We start from the raw sequence: 24599 nt of genomic DNA, 5'->3' as shown, positions 1-24599 counted from the left end.
ACCTGCAAGCTGGGCATGTCTGCAGTTCCCCTGGGGCAACACTGCTGATACGAGTTATAGTAAAGTTGCTTCATGTTAATTGCATCTCTGCAAAGCCCAAAAGCTGCGGGTGATCCGCTACTGACTATTCTTGCTTTCCATTAGATTTGCAAGTGTGATACAACTACCTAGAGTGTCTCAGAACCACAACTGCATGACCAGCAACAAAATCACAGCAGTTGGGGGGAAAAAAGTCCAAACATCTGAAATGTCTAAAAATGGAAAACACTATAGAGAAAACTGCTATTATTAGCATACAAATTTAAACATTCTATTCTGGTAAAAACACAAAACACAAAAGTCTTTTCAATGCTTTGCCTAACATCATCAAACCCTGGAATTGTCCTTGCTTTGGTGCTGTAGAAACCCTTTTGTTCATCTTATTGAAGCCTGAAGCAGAACCCTTAAAAATCAGCCACCATAAAGGCTCTTCTACTGTTCTGAGCAGCAACCACCCAGCAACCACTTTCCTCTCAAATACAAACACGTCAAGTCAAGGCTGACCACAGAAGCAGGCTGTTCTCATGTGTGACCATGAAAGCCAGCTAACAGTCTCAGCTGAAATTCAATCCAGCATGACCTCCTTGATAAAATGAATCAGAGATGGCCTGATACTCTGAGTGGATTGTGGTCTGTTGTTTTTTTCCCTCCACAAATTCTAGGCGTGCATGAGACCAGCTTTCATGTTCAAAGCTTTAAAAGTGAAATGATCACCTTGCTGAAATGTATGGCATTTTGTTTGAGTAGGATCCAGATCTCAGGAGGTAAAGGCCAAAGACTAGCTCAGTCTAGATAAAGCAAAGCTCTTCCATTCCTCTTTGACTTGCAGACAATACTGACATTAACGAAGATTATAAAGCTGAGAGTTTGCTAATTCTCACCACATATAAATTCTATGAGGTTTCCTTTCCCAATCAAAATATCTGCATTTCTTTTTTAGAGCACGTGCTTTTCCAAATTCAGTTTCCTGAGCAGTTCAATTAATGGAGGATGCAGAAAAACAGAGATCATTTACACCTTTTTTGGGCAATACAATTTTGTTTGCTTCTCATATGTACTATATAAATGCCTTTTTTTTTTTTTTTTTTTACCCAACACATCAATTAAGTCTCCTTCAAAGTAACCTTTCTCATCTCAAGGTATCTTCCTCTTAAAATTACAGCTTAAACAATCCCTCTAACATGCCCAAGCTTCAAGATATCTGAATACAAATTTTTGCCCATACAACCCTATCAGCCCCACAGAAAACACACTATTTTTGTCAAAGCTGGCAGGTCTGCTCCTGTGCTGGGCTTGTGCCCACCTCAATCACTATTCATCTCCATGCAGTGAGGTTACAACATAAACTGGAATTGCAGAAGTCAAACACAGACAATTTTCTACTTCTATTCTTTTTTCTGTGTTTCCCTGCCTGTCTATCTACCTTCTCTTTCATCTTCCTGCAGTTCAAGAGCAGTATCTATCTTTGCACTTAACCCTCACTTTCCTCAGCAGCTATTCCTGGCTATCAGCATTGTCCCTTTTGGCTTCAGGCCGCAGTCCCAGGGCTTGCAGGAACCCCAACAAAGGTGGTATTTCACAGAGATGCAAGATCCAGGCAACAGCTGCTCTCTGCACAGTTCTGGCAGTCTGGTGCCACGACTGCAGTCTTCAGGAGAAGAAAGGCAGGTGTCCAAGCTATGCCTAGAGTCAGTAACATGAACTCCTCTTTTTCCACTTGATGCATTCCTTGGCAGGATCTTTCTTCTGTGTGCGACAAAGCTTTCACCTCCCAAAGAATTCAGAATCAGTTGTGAAATTATGGGCACAGTCATGGAGACAGAAGCGTCAAAAATGGTGCGGCAGCCAAATAAGTGCTGACAGAGTTGCTATTATTTTAAAGGCAGTGAAAGTACTGAAGAGTTTTCTGGGTAGCCATCAAATTAAGTAGGATTCTGGATATGATCCATTAAGGGCGGAATCCATATCAGGGATTTATGCTGCAGCTTCCTACTTCTTCCTTCTTAAAATACCACCACCACATACATATCTCAAAATAGCTGTGATGCAGAAAAAAACCCAAAGAATTATAAAAAGGAAAATAGTTAACTCTGCTGTCATTGTTATATGTCCAGTGGAAGTCCTTATAAATAGTCAGAGAGCGTCTTTCAATGTGTTGTCACAGGTTATAAAAGCATGTTGTTCGTAGATCAAAATTTAAGAGAGCACTCATAAAAATGGAATTGTAACAATTTCCTTGAAAAAGAAGGTCCTTTCTGTGGACAGCATTTGTCAGGTATGTCTTTGCAAACCATTGCCCTGGATAGCAGGGGAAAAAATCCATACCAGTGTATATACAGGTTCTAAGGAAATACCAGGCAAAGCGCAAAGCATTCGTTTTCATCCTTTCCCACTGTGGTAGCTCTCTAAGGAGAGATGCTGTCAGTAATGGCTACAGGTGAGGAGCAGTTGTGGATCTTATCAGGGTTCCTCCACTCCTGGAGGGGAATGTAGGCAATGCATCAACCTTAACACCTGCCCTACCGTGTAAACAGTTGATCCAGGCAAATAGGAGCTTCTCCAAAGAAACCACACTTTCATCCCTGAACCATAAATTCGCAAAACCGCACTTTTTCTATAGCTGTGTATGATGACAGGCTAGAACATTCTTTTCATTTGGGCCATAAGGAAAAGTGAATTATCCCACAGGGCTCTTAAAAGGATCTCGGGCATGTGGGGAAGACGGGCTCTGCCCTTGGAAACCAGGCAGGCCAGTGTCATGCCACAAGAGCAAGCGATGCCTAGCACATGGCAAAACAGCGTGGGTGGAAGAAGGTGTTTTGTCTGCTTCATGCTTGCAGACAAGAGCAGAGATACCTAGCAATGCAGAGATCACCTCTGACACCAGTGATGCTACTGTCAATTTAGAATATGAATCCTACATACTAGGAGAATATTAGCTATTTTAGAACAGCTGTGTGTGGGTTGGAGATACTAGTCACAACAGGAAAAAATCCAACATTTCAAGGCTTTTTTTTTTTTAAGTTTACTTAACATTTGACAAACAAAATTATTGCCATAGCAACACGTGTATTCTGTTGAACAAATATCTGTGTAAGTACCGCAGACATAAGGGTGTAATTAGCCTATGCTGGTTTATATCGCTTTAAACAGAAATCAATACATTTTATCACGTACTCTTTTTCTTCTAATTTTGTGTTTATCAAACAGTTTTTAGCACTACTTCTGTATTATGAACTCCGTTCTCTGCAGTACATGTTTCTCTGGAGTTGGGGGGAAGGAGAAGCAAAGAACTTGAGACAACTCAAGTTTGCTGTGCTCACATGAACCCAACAGCAACCTTACATGGTACACTCACATGATGGACTGGGGTCCCCTAAGGACCAGTCTTGGTTTAGTGGTCAAAGGAAACATAAAGCTACCAAATGCCCACTTTGAATATTCCTTCAACCCACACTTTCAATTCAGTGCCTACCAGTACAACACAACAAGGCTGGAGAGTTGCTACAACTTCTCATTTCAGTCACACACTCCGAGAGCTGACTGTGCTCAGGGCTCCCAGCTTCCCGCCTTGAATAAGGCCCCTCCACACCTTACTCATGTCTATGACCAGAATAACAAAACCAAAAAAAGCTAAACTGCACGCCTTTATGTAAGGCTGGAACAGGCTGCCCAAGGAGGTTGTAGAGTCTCCTTCCTTGGAGATACTCAACACCCGCCTGAACACGATCCTGTGTGACCTGCTGTATGCAAACCTGCTTTGGCAGGGGATTGGACTAGATGATCTCCAGAGGTCCCTTTCCAACCCTTGCCAGTCTGTGATTCTGTGATATATTACCTGGACAGAGCTACCTTAAAACTGGAACACTTCGGAGTTCGAAGGTCTTAGTGAGAAGCTGATGTTTTCATTTTTTTTTTTTTTTTTCAATTTTCAATTAAAGAAAAATAAATCTGAACACTGCAGGTCTCACAACTGCAAAACCATCACACCTCTAAAGGCCCCTCTTTCCACTCAGTGCAGCTTAATTCTTCCAATTTTCACCACCACTAATTCTCCTCTGCTTGTCAGCTTTACAGCTCATTTTGTGGCAAGCACAAAAAAGGACTACAGCATTACTTTTAAATATACAATTTGGATGACTAAAGAAAGACATAGAATAAAAGCACAATCTCCTCACTCTTAAAAAGAGAAAAGCACTTTGTGACGCTTGAAAATTCTTAATACTTTGCAAGCAGTGGTAAAATGGGAAGAACAACGAAAAATATTTAAAAAACAACCAAACAATCCTTGGTCATCTGAAAGCTCCTGCCTATTCCATAGATGAAAGAAGGCTCAAACGTACCTCAGAACTAAACTCTGAATCTTCCTGAGGTTTACTTCTAATTAACATAGCTCTCTTGCAAAGCTATGTGGAAGTGCACTCTGAAAATGAACATGTGATCATGGAGAACAGCCGTGTTCAAAAGCAAAGTACTCTGCGTGGAAGTCTGGTAATGCTCTGAATTTAGAGAGAGGAGGGAAATGGAGATACTTTCTTGGCACATCTATAAATTGGAAAATGAGAGTGACAGTTCCCGAAAGCTCTGCAGCCAGCACAGATAGCATGATTTCAGTTGTAATTAAAGCAAACAAAAGTCTTTCTGGCATGGCAGATAACCAAAGGGAAAATAAAAAAAAAGTAGTGAATTACAAATACAGTTTCATGATTGGGTAAGAACTTGAGAATTTCAGCACTTTTTTCCTCAAAAGGCTCTCCGCATTTTTGAACACAAGTTAAGGAGACATTTGCACGTTTTGCTTCATTAAAATTTTATTTAAATACATATGGAAATACATATCTTTACTACATCTTCTGTCCAGAATTTGGATGTTTCTATAGATTCTCTAATTTACTTCTGGGAAAACAATTAACGCAAACAATTAACAATTTACTGAAAGTGTTTATCTGTCCTCACAACTGCTTTCTGTTTGAACTAGCACCACCATCTTTTTAAAATCTCACTATCATGTTAATTTATATTAATTCACTAGAGGTAGATTTTATCCATCCATCCTTAGTTAAAGAACAATTAATAAAAAAACCACCTTGATGTTCACTTCAATTACCTGGCTTTGGTTCTGTACGCATGGTTAGTCAATTTTAATTGTTCAGTCAGAGCCATTTGGTTTATGCAGTACAACAGAAAAGAGTTTTTAAAGACTCCTTTCTATGAGAATTTCACTCTTGAAGAGGTTGATAAGAAATGGATATAATTCTGAAAATATCTTTTTTTTAAATTAAAATATATTAAGAACCTAAAAATATATGAAGTAAATATTATTACTTAAGTAATATATTACTTAAGAAGACAACTACAATAGAATGCAAGGGAAATATCATACGTGGGAGGCTCTGTAAGAAGCGAGAAATATGCAAACATGTTTTCTTCTGGGTTTTTTTTGGTTGGTTGAGTTTTTTTGTTTGTGGTTTTTTGTTTGTTTGGGTTTGTTTTTTTTTTACAAATGCTTCTATATATGCCTATTCAGGAATAATTAGAAGCTTTAAGTTTCACGTACATTTTTGAATTCTATGCTTCCTTTCATAACCATAATCTTCAATTAACAACTAATTTAAGGACTAGTATGTTACAATCTCCAAATAAAGAGGAGGATGTTTTCTATCCACACAGTCATCTTGACTATCTCAATCTGCAGATCACAAATCGAATTTCAGAGGATAATGTCATTAGTTGATATTCCAGATCAGACTTAGATTTAAGGTTTTAGGTTCTTTGTGGTTTTATTTAGAGAAAAGGAAAACTTCATTATATGAAATCCAATTTACATTTTATTTATAGGCTCCTTTTAAAAATGCTCTTGTTCTCACTAAAGGTACATTTAAACTGTTACGACAAGATTTTAAGTGAAAGGTTATAACATAAGAGAACTTGATACTGTCTTGTCTTGGATTTTAATTTGTGACTCTTGGCATTTCTTTTACATGTTATTTTCGGACTGAACAAGCACTAGCAGCATGTGCCTGAATGTGCTCTCTGGCAGCTTTATACATTCAGTATAGTTGTGGTTAAGATCTCTGTGGATCTAATTATTTGTTTGATATGCAGGGTATGCATTATAGTGCCTAATATTGCAAAAATTATAATGCTGAATCACTTAATTGTTCTTTATGTTTTCATCCCTTATTTGCCTGTTTCCACGCCCCTGCCCCTGCTCTTTTGATCCAGATAATAAAACACGGTGAAACCGGATGCCTGGATCCCACTCTTCAGATATCTTTTCCCCCTTCCTTCCTTCCTGTCAAAATGGCTAGATTCCCAAAGGGGAGATTATTATGCTCAGGGACATGATAAATTATTCCTCAATCCAGAATAAAACAAGACCCTACATAAAACATTTTCTTTAAGTATGCATCGGTCTAATAACTTAGATAAGGAAGGGAAAAAATGCACTTCTGATGGAACTGATAAGCACGTTTCATTTATCAGCATCCATATATGTTTGTTAATGGTAAAAGAAAGATAAATCAAGTTGCCAAGTACAGGAAGGGTCTTGGTAGCTTCTCCTGCTTTGTAGTAAAACAATGGCAATAAGCCCAAAAAATATGGTTATAGGTTTCTCGTTTATTCACTCCATGATTCACTCTGAACTGACCCTTCGGCATAGTGCAGGGAGAGCCAAAAGCAGGTAAAGGCTTCCACCCTCAAACCTTATTCAAAAGTCAGTTTTGAGTTTTGAAAGCGTTTTATTCTAGCTCTGTGCACCATGAGTGATGTTGAACTTCAGGAACTCGAAATAAATCAGGTCAATGAGAAACTGGTACTACCTACAGGAACTTTGCTGGTTGTAACTACATAATAATACTTATCTTTTGGTATAAAGGAGCTTTCAGGAAGCCTGATTGCAAAATCATAAAGATCTTAACCTGCAAACTTCAGTATACCATATAGTCTTCAATGAAATGCAAATGAATGATTTATGTAATGTATTAACTGACTTAACTTTTTAAAATGATAAAAAAAAAAGACATGCAATTTTAATCTTACAGAAACAATTTATCTGTTCCACAGATATGCAAAGGAGATCCTAACTCTTTGTATTCTGTTCTTAAATTCTTCCAGTCTTTACAAATGTTTATTGAGCCTCCACACTTTAAGAGATAAAAGAAAATTCAAAAGTAACAAGATATTTTTGCTTCATCTGTAATATACGGAACTGAGAAATGTGTTTTCCTCTTTATGTAAGCAGCTATAATAAACATGTAATGAGTAATAATTGAGGGGTGAGGTAAAAAAAGATGTGAAAATGGGCAGGAGTTCTGCAGGTGATTTCCTGATTTCCAGTCTACTACATTGGCCAAAACAGCCCCCAAATGGCTTCACAGTAAGTCAGCTGTTCCAGCTATAGTCTTCTTTATCTAATCCTGCCTTCCCTTACGCTAGTCTCAATCTGTAGACCTTAATCATTGCCAGAGTACTATGCATAGTAGCTGTTTCACCTTATTTAATAGTGACTTCGCTTGAACCAAACACCACAGAGCAGCTCTAGCAAAACCCACTGCCAATTAGTTCAGCACAATAGCTTTTACCACATTCAGTGAATCAGTAAGAGCTGGGAAGTATAATCACTAGAAGATTAAGCTGAAGACAAGCAGAAGAGAAATGAAGAGCGTATTTTAGGACTTTCCTGAAAGATTCTGCCTTTTGACACTTCTCTAAACAATATAGATCATTTTTATGTGCTATGCCCATGAGAATAAGAGAGTCACAAATAAAAATAGACCTTCAGTACTAAGAAAGTATTTTATATCATAAGCCTGTCATTCATAATGATGTAGCCAACTGTTTGATTACTTATACATATTACTTCATTTTAAGGTTTTATTACGTCTTCCAACAATTTCCATGAAGATTGTAACAGAATTCTCTCTTGTGCCAAGTTATTTTTATTTATTGATTTTGTAGGTAAAATCAATACAAAATATTGTCCTCTAGAATATATTTGCTAATCCACAGCAAGTGAACAAAAAGCAAAACCGATACTATGCATCAGTGCATTAAGAAGCTCTTATATTGTTAAAATTACTGTGCCACTACAAGTTTTAGTTGCCATATATGGAACTAGAGACAGAACATTTAAGCAATAAGCAGGAAAGGAAAAGAGGAAAAAAACCAACAAACAAACTTTGATCAATCCAAAGACCAACAGCACTTTGTAATAACACTTAATGGAGTCTGCAGCAATACCTAATAATATACGAGAGAGGAGCAGGGGAACTACTCAGGAGCGCAGCACAGCGCTTTGTGGAGACAGCCTCCCAAGACAGCTAACCTGTGCAAGATGCACATGACCCGAGCGGTTAATCCCTGCCTCCTCATAGTGTGAAATAGTTCGGCCATGACATTGAACCTCCCTACTGCTTCCAGTGCTTCGTAAATGGTTTCTGTCCACTGTACCTTTGCACAGCAAGCCATGGCTCTTGTTACAGGAACGCAGCAAATCCGATGCCTGAACAGAATAACAGTAACTGCTAGAGAAGCAGAAATTTTACATGTCACCCTTAACTTGACCAAAGAGAGCTAAAACCTAGTAGCAATACAAAGGGGTCACAACAACATTCACTGCTATTAAGTAAGTTTTCACTAGTCACATCCACACTACATGTAAGGACCATGACACGCACTATCCTGCAGTCACAACCACCCTTTCCCAGCAATCGATTTTTTTTTTTTTTCCAAAGCAGAGACTGGGTACAAAGTAGAATGAGGAAGCAGGATATGAGAGAAACAGAACAGTTCTCGGAGAGAACAAAAGCAGCATACCAAAGCCATGACAAATACACTTCTGTATATTCTTAAAACGCTTTGAAATTCATGATTGGAAGACACTATAGTAAACACAATCTTTATAAATGATTAAATACTTAGAATGAGAGGAGACGACTCCTAATTCTAATCAATTCTGGAGATGAATGTCTCTTCTTATCTAAGATATAGATGGCAGTTTTCACTGTCGTCTTATGGATACGCATTTCTTGTCTACACTAAAGTTTGTTACTGAGTCAGGTTTGACATTAAACATATTTAATCTACTTGGGTATCTTTGTGCATTTTGAATCTATTGACTGGATTCAACTCACCCTTTTATAGTCTCTCTCATCCACTGCCAAAACCTGAGATGAAGGAAAAAATTCTTAGTACAGACTTCACACTACTATTTGTTACTTTTGTCTTGTTTAAGCTACTGAATCCTTTCCCTTGACTAACACTGTCAAGCTGAAAAGAACTGAAGAATTTTTTTGTTTGTCTGAAATTCCCTGGAAGTGAGAGGTGCTCTCCTATGTCAATGGTAACAGTGGGTCAGGGTAGGAATTCACTAGACCAGAGCTCCAGAAAATTTATTCCACTATGAGTTTACTCACGAACATTTCTTTGTTAACTTACTTTGATGGTGAATGATTCTAGGGGATGAATATTTTACAGTAGATGTTTTAAGGAGAAAAAAAAAAAAAGAAATAAAAAAGGAAAGGTAATAGATTATAGATGAATGGTGCAGAGATGGGCAAGAGTGTTCTGTGTGGGACTGGAAATAAATGAATGTGAATCAGCTGAAAGCAGGAAATCATCAAGGAGAAATATATCAGAGTATGAAGATCAAAGGGATCAAATGCAATTAGACATGGAAATCTTCTAATATATCACTTAGTCCACCTACTTCACAGTATAGAATTGTTCCACTTTCATTAGGTTATTTTTTTTTCTTTGAATTACGTTGACTTTGGTTCTGAAAGTATTTAACGATCAACTTCTGCTATGTCTTTAAAATGCTACAATTTCTTTTTATAATCACTGGAAGCACTGGTTGTAAACTGCACCATAACTACTGAGTAATATGATTTAAAAAGACTGCTCCGCTATCAAATGTATCGCACTGCTATGATAACCAACACTCCCCCAGAATCTCATGAACAGAGTGATCAAACTTCACCCTCAAGCTGAGTATCTGCTCTACTATTGGAAGCTTGGTCCACAACTCCGCTGCCCTGGGGGTTAACACTTTTTACTTATTCTTCTATTTTGCAGTTTACATTCATTTATTTGTTCTCATGGCAACACAGTCTTTTAGCATATAAAGCACTTTCTTACTCTGTCCTTTTATAAAACAAACCAAGCATTTTTAGCTCTACTTACAAGACAGCACATCAGTCTCCTTGGATCTTTTCAGGGTCTTTACACATCTTGAGCAAAGATGAACAAAATGCTCAGAGAATTTAAAAGAAAAAGGAATGAAAAGTGTAAAATAACCAATGAAGAATAACTGTCAGGAGAAAGAAACATTGACACAACTACCCCTTTCTTTCAGGATCTTGACTATTACTTCTGCACCTTGATGTTCAAGGCAATGTCCACTGACTTGCAGGTCTCCGTGCCATATTAATTTCGTGCAGACGTGTGCAAAGGGTTTGGGGTAATCTGTCTTTTTCCACCCTTCTTAAGATATTTTAATGTAATTTTCTACTAAGTATGGATAAGGAGTAATTTCTCCATTTTACATGATTGTTTTTAGAGCAAACCCCCTCTAACACAGTGCTATCATTTAATATGCTGCTCAAAAACAAGGCAAGGGAAATGTTATTCAAGACAACTGTGGTGTTCTTATGTATGCAGAAAGCTAGCTGGCGAAGCACCTTATTCCAAAAATTTAAATTATTAAGTTGAGGATACCATTTTCTAACATGTGATGACACTTCTAAAACAAAAGCTTCTCAGTGAATTATGTTTTTCCTTTGGCATACTGGAATTCGTACCTTGCAGGGATAACCCAGAAAGAAATTAGCACGTAGATAAACGAGAAGCATGTCAGAAACACAAATCTCTGAGAATCTATTCACGTACAGTGTGTTCTATGTTTTCCTCAGCTAACAACAACAAAACAATTACTTCCAAACTATTTTAAAACATACAAAGGATTAGTGTGTCACTTCCAAGAAGTTTCCTTTATTTCAGCCTCATTTTGGTGGTAATGTTTAACACCAAATAGGTAAGCTTAACGAACTCTGTTCCATATGGTACAAATAGGCTTCCTGTGACTATTACGTGCTCTCCCTGATCTTCTGCAGTTAAAGATGTGACAGTTAAAGGTCTAGTTTAACTGAAATCATCCATAGATGACTCTTCCGGAGATGTGAGAGTAATCCTTTTAAACAACCCCTCTGAATAAAGGATTTTTTTCACAGTTTGACGGAATAACTATATAAAGTGCTATATATATGTCCAGCCATATTTTCATGAAATATTTTCAGTTTAGAGCATAAGTAGCAAGTACAACAGAGATGAAACTTGATATGCCATTTGTGTTGTAAACTACATCTCCAATTGACTCAATAGCTCTTTAATCAATGTCCTGAACCAATTACCACTCATTATTCTTGATGCATTGTAAGAGGACACATGACTATATATCACTCTCAACGATCATAACATTTTATGCTAATTTAATATACTACCACACATACCATCTCAAGGTTAAAAAGGAAAAAAAAAAAAGTCTGAAACATTTCTGAAAGAGATATAACTCACAAATTGACTTTCATTTCCATTATTTAAGATAAGTAAATGTATAGATTGATAGCTATGCTAGCCACTATTGGTAATAATTATCCATTTGGAGTACTTCATCAGATATAAAAGAGTGGAAATGAGGACCAAAGTTAGCTGCCAGCATTTGTCTTCTATTGTATTCATTTTTTAATCTGCCTAATATGGGAACTTTGTGTAGCCTCAGACTTTTTTGATAAATCATCACAATGGAAAGCACTGTATAGGAATTTCAATGAACTGGACTACCCTTCTAGTTCATGGCATCTACCTGCACTTGGCATGAACAAGACCATCTGCCCAATCATCAGCAGACATATCCAATCTCAGTCATACAACACCTCTGAGCCCAAGACAAAACCAGCAAAATGAGCGAAGAAGTTCTGGAATTAGGTATCTTCTTGTGTTTAATCACTTCCTAAGCATGCTCCAGTCTCACAGTGTAGCCAAATTGTATGAAATTGCAGAGAGACTGTGTGCTCTGAATTCTTATTTTTTGCTGGACATACTTACCTCACATTTCCTAAGACTGTTACAATCGATTTGTTTACAAAACTATCAAATATAAGACAAGTAATCAGGAGAGTAGATATTACTAACTGTGAGAAGACGTAAAATAATGAAGTAGACAGACTATGGATTAAACGAGGACTTTTTGAGATCAAGAAATATATATGAGCAGGGAACTTTCTCTCTTAGGGAAAGACAGACAGGAAAGGGAAATTAAGGGAGTAAGAGAAAGAAAAGATAAAAGATACAGAAAAGACAGACAGATAAAGTCTCACGAACACTAAACAAGGTAGAGAAAAGAGAGGCAAGAAGAGAAAAGCCAGAAAAGTGGAAAAGGAAAAAAAAAAAAAGGAGGAGGGGTGAGACTTCTCAGATAGCTTGGTATTAAAAGGTTCTGATTATGGTAGCATACACAGAAAACACAGCAAGCATTTGGGAATGCTCCTTGGCAAAACATAACAACAAATTACTAAGATAAATGCAAATACCTGGAAGATTAAGACCATTAAGATACATAGTAAAAAGAAGAGTTAAGAATGACATATCATTGGATATCAGTAATAGGGAAGAGGGAAGGAGAGAAGAGCAATCTGTTCCTCACTGTCACCCTGGCTGATGCTGTGTTTCTCCCCATTTGCTTGTCATATTTACAACAAATTCTAAAATCCTGTTTCTGGAAGGTTGTAAAAATTACTGAAACACTAATATAAGCAAAACCACCCAAACAGACAGCCTTTCCCTGAATATTCAAAACAGTTAATGTTGTTCTTGAAGTTTTGGAATACTATACAAATAGAACATAAATTGCAATGAGCTACAATAAAACTTAATACCAAGCTCATATTTAGATTTTTTCGTTTCCTGGCAGTGTTCACTCTAGGATGATTTTAATTTCATCTGAGAAACTGAAAAAAGAAATTATGGCACTGTCAAAGCAGATGGCTGCTCTAATGAATACCACAGCTGAGAGCCTCCGTGAAATTCCGCTGATGAGAAATACTATTAATATAAAAGTTTCCTTTCTCAACTTGATAGCCTGCCCTTTTGCAGAGGACTGTTTTTTACACGTTTCAAGGTGTTGCAAACCAAACTCTGAATTTAATCACTATATTTTTCTTTTCTGTGTATATATGTTACCTTAAATGTTTTTAAGCTTCCTATGTGGAAGTCTTACCAACCATCCACTCTAAGTGTTCCTAATATTTTAATGAACTGAATAATTAGGCCTAATAATACATCATGAAAGAGCCCAGAAGTTTTTAATGAAAGCATCCAACTGAGCTTTTTTTAATATTCAAAAATTTTAATAAAATATGGATATATTGCTAATAGAGAACAACTTTACTGTATCATTTAAAATACAAAAAATAAGTACATAAATGTGTAATATCTTTGAATTTACAAACACCTTTGTAGGACTCTCAAGAGGCATGACCCACAAATGCTTTCTTGTCACTTGAGGATCTCTGAACGAAAACTACTATTCAACACTAAAAACATTTATTGATTAAGAATGTTACAGTTACACTTTTAGTTTGTGCATTAGATTCTTCTGACCAGGAACTTGCAATTTCCAACTACAAAGCAGTTGCAAGTCTTACCCCCTGCTGTGATTTGTTTGTTTGTTTTAGTCACTACTTTTTTTCTAACTTGTCTATTTTAAGCAAAAGTTAATTATTATTCAATGTGCACTGCTGATAGAGACAGAATTATGCAGAATAACTGAAAAAGCAGATTCTCTGTGCCCCGCCCCCCCCCCCCCCCCCCCCCATTTTAGCATAATTAGTTTCCAGATCTGGCCAGCCTATTTGACTATTTAATCATAGTAACAAGTAATCATGAACCTACAGCCTGGGTTTAGGTTTTTCCTTCGTCTGATTTTCCTCATTTTGCAGAGCACAAACCTTTCAGAACTTCTCCCAACCACATCTGACTGCTGCAGTAACTGTATACACTCACATATCTGGAGAGGCAGAAGAAAGAATATCTCGTATACACAAAGATATAGAGACATTTGGAGATTAAGAATAAAACTATTGAGAATGGTTTACAGAATATTTAGGTATTATTCGTCACTTCACGGAACTGGACACTTGGGTAGGCATTTGACATTTGTTTTCTTTCTTGGGAACTGCTCCAAAAAATTTGCTTTTTTAAACTTCAGAAATTTTTATCTCAAGGGGGAATACTGCTGACTTGATAATACCAACTCACAGACTCACCCAGGTTGAAAGGATCTTAGGAAGTCATTAGTCCAACTTCCTGCACAAAGCAGCATCAACAGTGAACCCAGACCAGATGGCCTAGGGCTCGGTCCAGCCAGGTGCTGAAAGTGCACAGCCTCTCTGGGCAAAGTTTAATTATGCTTGATTGCATTTAACAAATGAAATAAGATATGCATATAACGTTTGGGGGTTTTGATTTCAAGATAGTGTCACTGACATACTTCAATCAAAAGAACAGAATTTCAGTCAAACTAGAGAAGCATTAACTTTTTTTGCTTTGTACATGCTTCCAATTTGTCCATGTTATTTAAATTTGAGGTTATTTTAAATCAAATATTTCAATATACATTTATTTAAATACATGCATATATTTATATATGCATTCTAAAATGTGAAAAATGGCACATCTCCTCTACACACATTTGGTTTAGCTTTTCTAAAGATATTAAGAAAAGCACCCTAGCATCTCTGTTATTAATGTGACTTTAATCGCATGCTAGCACATCAATCAATATTGTGGCATAACTCTGCCTCTTAATTTCTATTTTAAAAATTATTTTTAACAAAGACAAAATATTTCAAAAGATAAAACTTTGGGCTTCTAGACTTTGCTTAAGCACTCTAGTTCACATACCAAATGTATTTGAAAAGATTTTTTTACCAGATGTTGCATGTAGAAAAAAATCCCAGAAACTCACTAAGTCATCCCTAGTTTGTAAATCTAATTTGTAACACTGCAGCCAAAGAAAGATGTTAATTCATTTTGGTATAAAATTCACGACCACTAACAATATATACAATTTGGCTGCAAGACTAAAATTCTGAATGTGTGATCAATGACTATTTTAAGATTAAGCGACGATTTGGGATTACATTCATCAATACTAATGGCATCTTATTTAAAAGTTTAATGAGAAAGCTATAATGCATATCACATTTCTCAGAGTAAGATACATTATTATTGAATTTCAGATAGAGGATATTATGAAAAATTAAATAAAAGTAAAAAATCCCATTGTTTCAAATGGATTTTCTAAGTGTATTGAACACATGAACTGGACTCTAGGCATTTATTAAGAGGGGTATTCTTTAAGCAATGCAATCTTGTTTTTTTTCAGTACATACAGAAAGAGTATGTCTAAGCTAGATCTGAAATGAGTCATCATGGAACACGCTGATATCTAAGTCATAAAAAACATACACGGCATTTTCAGCAAAATGTTTTAACTAACGGGTCAGAGTCAGATCCATGAAGGAATTTTGCTCCTCAGAAGTCATTTATTCATTGTATTTGAAGATGTGAGCTGGCTTTTGTATTTGAGAAATCAATAAAGTGTAGCAGTTGAACTAACGATGATTCATGCTCAGGGTAAAACCTGTCAAAACTGAGATGTGTGTAAAATATTCTTTTAATCCATATTCTTTTGGTAGCAAGGAAGGGAATAACTTGTTGGGAGCATGGAATAAAGAATTTAAAAACAGATGGGTGTATCAGTTGACTGTAGTTGCTTGTGGTAAACTCTGGCACATCTTTATCAAAATTAAAGCTCTGCTCAGCTTTCCAGCCTCTAACAGCTACTAATACAGTCTCCAGTTAGGATTCCTAACAGTCCTTGCCCTTTACTTATTCAGGCTGGCCTTGTTTGTCTTTTTTTATTTTTCTTTTAAAGCAAAAAAAAAAATCCAACCAACCAAAAAACCATAATGAAACCTACTTATTTTTCCATTCAGCATTGCTGAGGAAGACTTACTCTCACAGGTATTTCCTTAAAATGTCACTAGTACCTAATCTTCTAAAATTCTACATACATCACAATATAATTGTAAAACTAGCTTTCAGTTGTACACTATTTCTGGTAACATCAGTAGTACACACAACAGACTGCAGCAAGAGATAAGTGGAATTTAAAAAACCCCACCTTTTAAACATTGTGCTTTTTTGTCTATGGGCTGTGATGGAAAACCCCCTCACCTACAACTGACACTTCTCGGATGTTTCTGCATATTACCAATGCACAGAAAAGAAATAGGGAGGATGTGATAGGACTGACAGTTTCACAGCAGAAACTAGAACTTACACCGTATAAAATAAATTGTTCATAGACTAAGGGAGCTGCTGACTTAAATACTGTAATACTGCCTACTTATATAGCATTAGCACACAGGGATTCCAGTCCTGTCAATTGTTATGTGATGTAGGAATATGACCACGTGAAAGTCAGAGTTATTTTATGACTGAGCTTCTAAACTTCTGGATCTTGGAAACTGAGCTGGACTGTACCTAAGTCTTCCTGAAATAATAGTACTCATATTTGATAAGAATGACAATATTATTGAAAACCAATACTTTTTCTGTCAATAAACATTTTGTTTGAAAAGCTAAATTCCCTAGAATCCATTTTTACTGAACAACAGCAAAGCACAATGTTCTTTTTTCAACAGTGTCTTTGAACAAGGAGTTGAAAACATGAATTCTGATTTTCAACTCCAACAATTCTGAATGAGAAAAAAGAACCACACTCTACCTAAATTAGAATTACTTAATTTGTTTACTTGTAAAACTTGAGGTTGAACAGCAGTCTTGTAAGTATAAATGGAACAGAGAGACCCAGTAAGTTGTTTGAAAAGCAGCAACACCTTGACTCATGTGGTTTCCTATGAAAAGTGGAGAATCATCTATTTTTTCCTTAACTGTTACACAAGGCTGAACCTGCATATATGAGTCAACATGTCAGCTGGTGAAATCAAGCACTTTCTACAAGATATTTAAAAAAATCTTTCTGAAAAATAGGTAAGTGGATGCATATAGACATATATGTGACAGTAGAGCTTTCATATTAGATTTAAAAAAAACCCAAACAGTGGAAGTATCCAAATAGTACCCTGGTTTCCCTACCTTTGTAGTTCAGTGTTTTTTTAAAAGGAAAGAATTGTGACAGTTCACCCCCTGTTCTGCAGGTGATCATAGTAACACCCTTGCAGAGAGCAGCCCCACCATCCCATCACAAATATGCATATATATTTAGAAATAATGAAAAAGAGATGCAGATACTCCAGGTATAACTCTGCTACTTCTATTAAGCAGTAAGCTGTCTGATGAATGCAAGTACTTACAGGACTGCAATTCAACATGGATGAAACATGGAAAGGCTGTTTATCAGACAAACATCAAACAAACATCAATGCATACAAACATTCACAGCATAAAATACACTCTATTTTCCCTGTCTTCCATTTATGGTGACTGGTGGTTATTATGTTTTGCCACATAATTTAGACGAAACCCTGGGTAGAAGTGGGACACTATGTATTCATAGAATCATCAGGTTTGAATAGATCTCTAAGATCATCAAGTCCAACCATCTACCTAATACCACCATGCTTATCAAACCATGTGTAGAAGCACTTCATCAACATGTTTTTTGAACAGCTCCTGCGATGGTGACCCCGCCAGTTCCCCTGGGCAGCCTGTTCCAGTGCTTGACCACTCTTTCAGTCAAGAATTTTTTCCTAATGTCCAATCTAAACCTCCCCTGGTGCAACTTGAGCCCATTTCCTCTCGTTCTATCTCTAGTTACTTGGGAGAAGAGACTGACCCCCACCTCACTACAACTTCCTTTTGGGCAGTTGTAGAGAGCAATAAGCTCTCCCTTCAGCCTCCTCTTCCCCAGGCTGAACCCCAGTTCCCTCAGCCACTCCTTGTAAGATCTGTTCTCTAGACCCTTCATCAGCATGGTTGCCCTTCTCTGGACACGCTCCAGCACCTCAATGTCTTTCTTGTAGTGATGGGCCCAAAACCGCACACAGCATTTCTGGTGCAGCCTCACCAGTGCCAAGTACAAGGGCACGATCACCTCCCTGCTCCTGCCGGCCACACTATGTCTGATACAGGTCAGGACGCTGTTGGCCTGCTTGGCCACCTGGGCACACTGCTGGCTCATGTTCAGCAGGGTGTTTACCAACACCCCCAGGTCCTTTTCCGCCAGGCAGCTTTCCAGCCACTCCTCCCCAAGCCTGTGGCATTTCAAGTGCAGGACCCAGCACTTGGACTTGTGAAACCTCATACAATTGACCTCTGCCCATCGATCCAGCCTGTCCAGGACCCTCTGCAGAACCTTCCTACCCTTGAACAGATCAACACTCCCACCCAATTTAGTGTCACCTGCAACCTTACTGAGGGAGCACTCGATCCCGTCACCCAGATCACTGATAAAGATATTAAACAAGGTAGCAACACTGAGCTTGTGACCGGCTGCCAGCTGGATTTAATGCCATTCACCACTGCTCTCTGTGCTCGGCCATCCAGCCAGTTTTTAATACAGCTTAGAGTGCACCTGTCTAGGCCATGAGCTGCCAGCTTCTCTAGGAAGATGCTGTGGGAGACTGCGTCAAAGGCTTTACTAAAGTCTAGGTAGATAACATTCATAGCCTTCCTTTTCCACTCTACTGTATGGAACAATCTTGTTGAGAAAATATTGCTTCCATGTGTTAGAAGACAGATTTCATTTCATCTTTGTTGTGTATGTTTCCAACCATTAGCTGGTACTCCAGATAATGCTCTTCAAAGTCAGATTTTCATAAGCACTGTATAACCATCTTGTTGAAAACACCTGCAGCATGTTAACATCAAACAGTGTCTTGATAAAAAACAATACATAATGCAAGATCATTTCTTTATCCTTTAATTTTTGCACAAAAAAAAATCCAATAATTAATTTCAGTGACCAAGAAGATTACTGACAATTGAACATTTAGTTTCCACCTAATAGGTAGAAAGATAATCTCCGAATGCAGAACAGATAATCATAATTAAGACTTCATTGCATTTTCCCCCTCATGGATTGTTCTAATCTGTAAACAAACTCTTGAAGATCCTTTCAGTGCACTTGAGTAAGCCAGTATCAGAGGCAATCTCTAAAAGCTTGATGAGTGTGTCACTTGTCGCCGTTCATCCTCCATTCGCTGTAGACTATGGTCAATACCGCCTATCATTACCCTCTAAAAATAGATATTATAGCACCAAAGTGATGACAGGCATCAGCAAACAGCAGATAAGTAACTTCTTTCTCTTGAGGTTTCTTTGATTCAGACACTATGTTGGACCCTCATCTTCACTTCAATCTATTAAACTACAAGTATTCAGAAACATTTTTGAAATATTTTTTCATTCCTACTGAATGAGGGATGTTTAGATCTAAACCTATTTTCCCCCTACCTTTCTGAAGAGGATTGGATTATTCTTCATCCTGATTTTACCATAAGAATTATGAAAAGCCATTTTTCATAGTGCCTTAAGCTTAATACATTGTTTTACTAAAATTCTCTAGCTAAAAAAAGATTAGTTTGAAGCCCTAATTCAGGAAAACATTTCCTTTTTCAGAAAAGTATACATGCTTATGCTTCTAAACTAGACCTGAACTTCAATCTGTTTTTTAAGTACATTTCTGAACCAAGAGCTAAAAAACTGTGCACATAATTCATCTTGCATTGAAAGCAGAAAATGATGCATCAGTAACAGCAAACAGAATAAAGTAGGAAAAATTCCTGAAAGTTGGTATTCAAAAGGGATTTGAAAGCAGGGAGAAGGAAAGGACAGTTTGCAAGAAAAAAAAAAAAAAAAACAAAATCACAAGGAAAGGATTATTAAATGAAGTGAGGAAAAAAAGAGGACTTACAAAGAAGAGGAACTGATCTCATTTACTTCTTCACTTATTCTTCTGTGGCACATTATACTCTAGCAAGAGCATGGGGAGAACATGCCTATGATGTCTGAGCAAAATACCCACTAATATCTGGAATAAAGCTTATTTTCATTTTGCATGGGCTCCAGGGACAACTTGCAAGGTATAACCTTCTGCTGAGGTCCCCCCTGGTAAAAGAATTTCTTAAGACCTCAGTGCTTACTGCACTGCAAATTGCAAATTTACTGCCCCATTCTTTGCCATTAATACAAGAACAGAGTGTCTGATTTTCATTTCTTAATCAAAACTATAAATCAGGTTTTGGTAGTTGGGAGTACCACCACCAGCAGAGTGAGAAAAATTTTAAATGTCATTTTAACACAGTCCTTATTAAAAGCAACACTGAAATAACCTTTCCTCTGGAAATCTCAACTGCCTTAGATGCTCTACCTCTCAGAGCATCACATTCTTTGCTCGTACCTTGACAGTCTTCAAAGGAAAATCAAAGAGATACAGCACTGCAAAACTGTCCCCTCTCTGCATACAACATGTACAATGGTTTCCCTGCTGCTGTGTTCACACTGTCCCAGAAGAATCAGGATGGCAGGACATTCGGCAAGAATGTATGTGTTCATTTCTCAAATTAGTTCCTACTTACTGAGCTGTTGCCTTGCAAAATGAGACTTTTCCAGTGATGCAGACCAAATTACAGTGAGCGACAGAAAGAAAATCTAAACTACACAGAGTGGATCCATGCAAGTTTTGGCAAAGTAAAAAAACTTGGAGAATTGATGAAAGCATTTCAGACGTGTGAAGAACTATGGAGTGCTGCAGCAAAGAACATACAGAAAATACCTCTAAAATTACCACAGCCTTTTGTTAAAAAAGAAAAAGCCAGACAGCCACGGTGCTTATGCCAGTAACAACCGACTTGCATTCTCTGACCTGCTACGATATAGTGAGGGCATTTGATGTCCAGAAATCAATTTACAACACTTTGAATTCCTTAGGAAAGGAATGTTCATCCATTTGAATTATAGAGCTATACCAAAACAGCTGCTATGCCACATGAAATGGTTTTGTTCCCTCTATTAAGCATGATTTAAATGATTCATTCAATTATTACTTTTGGATTCAAAGATGGCTTATTTTCATGCAGATTTATGTCCCGTTATGCATAGAGGACATTCTTAATTATGCTAAAACAACTGCAAATTTAATTAAAGTTTGCCATTCCAAGCATAAAATAGGTTAAAGAAAATGCTGACAACAGTAAAATAAATATTCAACTATTTAATTTAACTCAACATTTATTTTTAATCCAAACATCAAAATAACCTTGTTTCTAATTACAATTTCATGACAAAATGTCTTGAAGAAACATTTCTCTATTTTTCTCCAATCTGTTCAGCTGAAATGCACTAGCTTATTTATAAAACTGTTGATTAATAAATCTGTTCCAGCTGTATTACTGTATGTTACAAAGAACACAGATTAATGTATGTAAACAACCACTGTAATTTTAAAAACCCAAAGTCTTGACAGTCTGCAAAAGCAGAAATCCCATCAAATACATTACATCACAATTACACCACTAAATCTTAATAAAGAAGGAAAAATAAGGGGCAAACACAGCTACTGAAGTCCAGGGCTCTGTGGCAATTTATAGCAGATGGCAAGAAAAACTAAATGCTTACAATAAGTTACATGCAGTCCCTTCAACTGGGTATCATTAAAGGCTGAACCATGTGTTGTAACACATGACAATATGGGAATCCTCAGTTTTGTGACAAGTTAAGACTCAAATGAGATATGAAGAAACTGGCCTGATTCTACTGAAATAAATTTGAAAATCTCCAATTAAGTTATGCCATTTAATAATAATTTTAATTTTATAGGATATACTTTTAATAATTCATAGTTCACAGCCAGGGGAAGGAGTAAGGCAGACAAGTGGATTTCCTGTCATCCAGACCCAGTGAGAATGACTGAGGAAAAAAAAAAACCAAACTGAGAAGGAAGGCCCAAAAAAGAATAAACACTAACTTAACCCTTCATGTTATTCTTAAGCATTAGTTACGCAGAAATAAAGAGGTTTTCCAAGGCATTGTATACCTTTTCCCCAACAGATTTTGAGGAAACAGAAGTGCCTCACCAGCCTAAGAAATATGCCAAGAATCAGAAAATTTGGAGGAAAAAAGGCTTTTTACTACATATTCACAATAACATTTCTGGTAACTTCTGAAAGAACTGGCTTACACTCTTTTTGGTCATTTCCCCTTCCATCCTAAGCAACAGATTCTTCTCAGGAGGTAACAGACTTCAATGACATTATTATTATTATTTACATCTGTCCAGCTATTAACCAATTTTAGCACCATCATCACCACTTCTCGAGGACACAACAATCATAGTAGTTTCCGGTTTGACAGCCATGACCCAGCTGGAGCACTCGAGAGTAAGAATCACAATCCTCATCCAAAACCACCCAGGACTACCACCACAAATTGCTTGCCACTGTTCATTAGTCATTTTAATTATTTCTTGTTAATATACTTGAGCAAAGGAAACAACCAGATGCAAAATAAATACTGCAAACCTCATCCCTCTAAGTAACTACCAGCATCTGGACTGTGAAAGAAAGGAGAAGTTTCTTCCTGCAGCAAAACCAAGAATGGAACACGGAAAGGGAGCTCTATCGCAAAGTGATGCATTCAGCATGCATTGAGAGCAATTTGCAAGTCAATGGACCATTTTTATTGTGGGGCAAAGATTCGTCCCTGATGTCACTACACTTAGATGTAATAAAGTGTGATGGATACTTTCATGTTTTCCTTATTTTTCTGTATCAGCTATATATGCTATTACTAAGAAAATCCCAAACAAACCAACCCATCCAAGATGAAAATTTCAATAGATCAAATGAGGAAATTAAGTCAGCATGAGGGACAATTGAACTCTTTCACATAATAAGAAGCAATCAAGAAGGGAAAACAGCAAGGAGCAAGTATTTTTGAGACAGGAATCAAACTGGAACCCTTTACAACAAAAACAGTGAACTGAACAACAGCAGCTCTTTCCTGGTTTATTGATATATCCATATTGTAAAAAGAGCTTGATACAGAATCAGCTAGAATTGGTAGAAGAAAACCCTACTTGGAACTAGTGCCAAGTAAATGAATCATTTTACATCACTTTTAGAATATTTCAGATCAGCTTTCGGCACTTATTCCAGTTTGCAGATATAATTATATAAAGCTGCAGGTATACAGATCAATAAAGCAATGTTACCAGGAAGCTGGAAAGGTTTGTATACTGACCTGTAAATGAATATTTTACTGTTCTAAGAATTTCAACTCAGAACATACAGCTATTGTATTATCAGTTACCAATACAAGTAAATCACTATGCTCTAGCATAATGTGACAAACAATAGTAATCTTTTCTCATCTCTGAACATTAACTTCTGATATTAATGTCACAGGTATTAACAGGTAGTTGCAGATTTTACTTTTCCAAAATAAAAAAACCCACAACCACCCAAACTTGGTTGAATAACCACTGAGCCTATCAATCCAGAACTACTCTGTAATGAAGAACAGCGTGTATTTTCATCACACTTTTTATACAAACAGCAATATGCACAGTGGAAATTCATAAAACCATTTTCATTTTTGCTTGTGTTCAAAGATTTATTTTAGAAAACTCTGTATGGTATTATTCATTGAAACTCCTTTTGACAACACAGCCTACAAAATCTCTAAATACTTCGAGAAACAAAGAATACATTGCTCCAAAACACTTTCAGACTATCAGGTTTCGGACTACTGAAGCCAACAATAAAACTTCAGCCTTGATTTTTTTCCTTTAGTATAGTCCATAAATGACACGCACAGCTGTTTAAAACAGAAGGAATATCAAAAGAGAGGCCTTCACATAATCAGCTAGTAACACAACAGTTTAAGGGTTAAGAAACCTCTACTACAAAAGCCAACACGACGCTTCAGAGGAGCTATGGCAATTTACCTCAGCTGAGACCTTGCAGTATTTCTGCACACACTTAAGAGATATAGTACACTACCATTTCATCAGAAGGGTTTGGGAAGAGAAATCAAGTACATGATTCATAGGCTATTATGTGGAATCACAGATGAAATACACGAAACAAGGGTTTCAGAATTTTAATTTAGAGGCTATTTGAATATGAATAGTTGGCTTACCTGTTTAACATCATATGCAAGAAGAACAAATCTTAAGTCTGGTGAAACAGAGTATCTTGATGCTTTGAATGTTACCTAAAATGAAGTAAAAATAAAAGTGAGTTTTCACTAAGAAGGAATATTTCTTTCCAAATTTTCTTACAGTTCATTTAACACCTTCCCATTCATAAGACAGATCCAGTTTAGAACACCTATGTAATTTTCACAAAAGAAGGACGCAAATAATTCTTAGTCTAATTTGCTGGTATCAGTACAACGGCAAAAGATGAATCTGGCTTCAACACTAAATACCAATTAAGAAGTTGATGAGTTTTCTGTCATGATTGCAA

At 36.9% G+C, this 24599-nt stretch overlaps 1 protein-coding gene across 4 annotated transcripts in view; it reads right to left on the bottom strand.

Moving 5' to 3' along the window:
* Window positions 1-24599, bottom strand: part of DPP10 (dipeptidyl peptidase like 10) — a 234066-nt gene that overhangs the window by 117291 nt on the left and 92176 nt on the right. For 3 of the 4 annotated variants that reach the window (XM_086466121.1, XM_086466122.1, XM_086466123.1), the window contains one exon: window positions 24271-24345. In XM_086466121.1, the coding sequence (XP_086322247.1) occupies window positions 24271-24345 (75 nt within the window). Of the gene's footprint in view, window positions 1-6276; window positions 6302-21736; window positions 21743-24266; window positions 24346-24599 lie in introns of all 4 variants that reach the window. The other variant, XM_086466120.1, reaches the window with a different exon arrangement.

The sequence above is a fragment of the Leptosomus discolor genome, chromosome 5 (genome assembly GCF_034619465.1).
Source record: "Leptosomus discolor isolate bLepDis1 chromosome 5, bLepDis1.hap2, whole genome shotgun sequence".
NCBI lineage: Eukaryota > Metazoa > Chordata > Aves > Leptosomiformes > Leptosomidae > Leptosomus > Leptosomus discolor.
The sequence above is the reverse complement of the archived record's forward strand: the minus strand, read 5'-3'. Positions and strand labels throughout refer to the sequence as shown.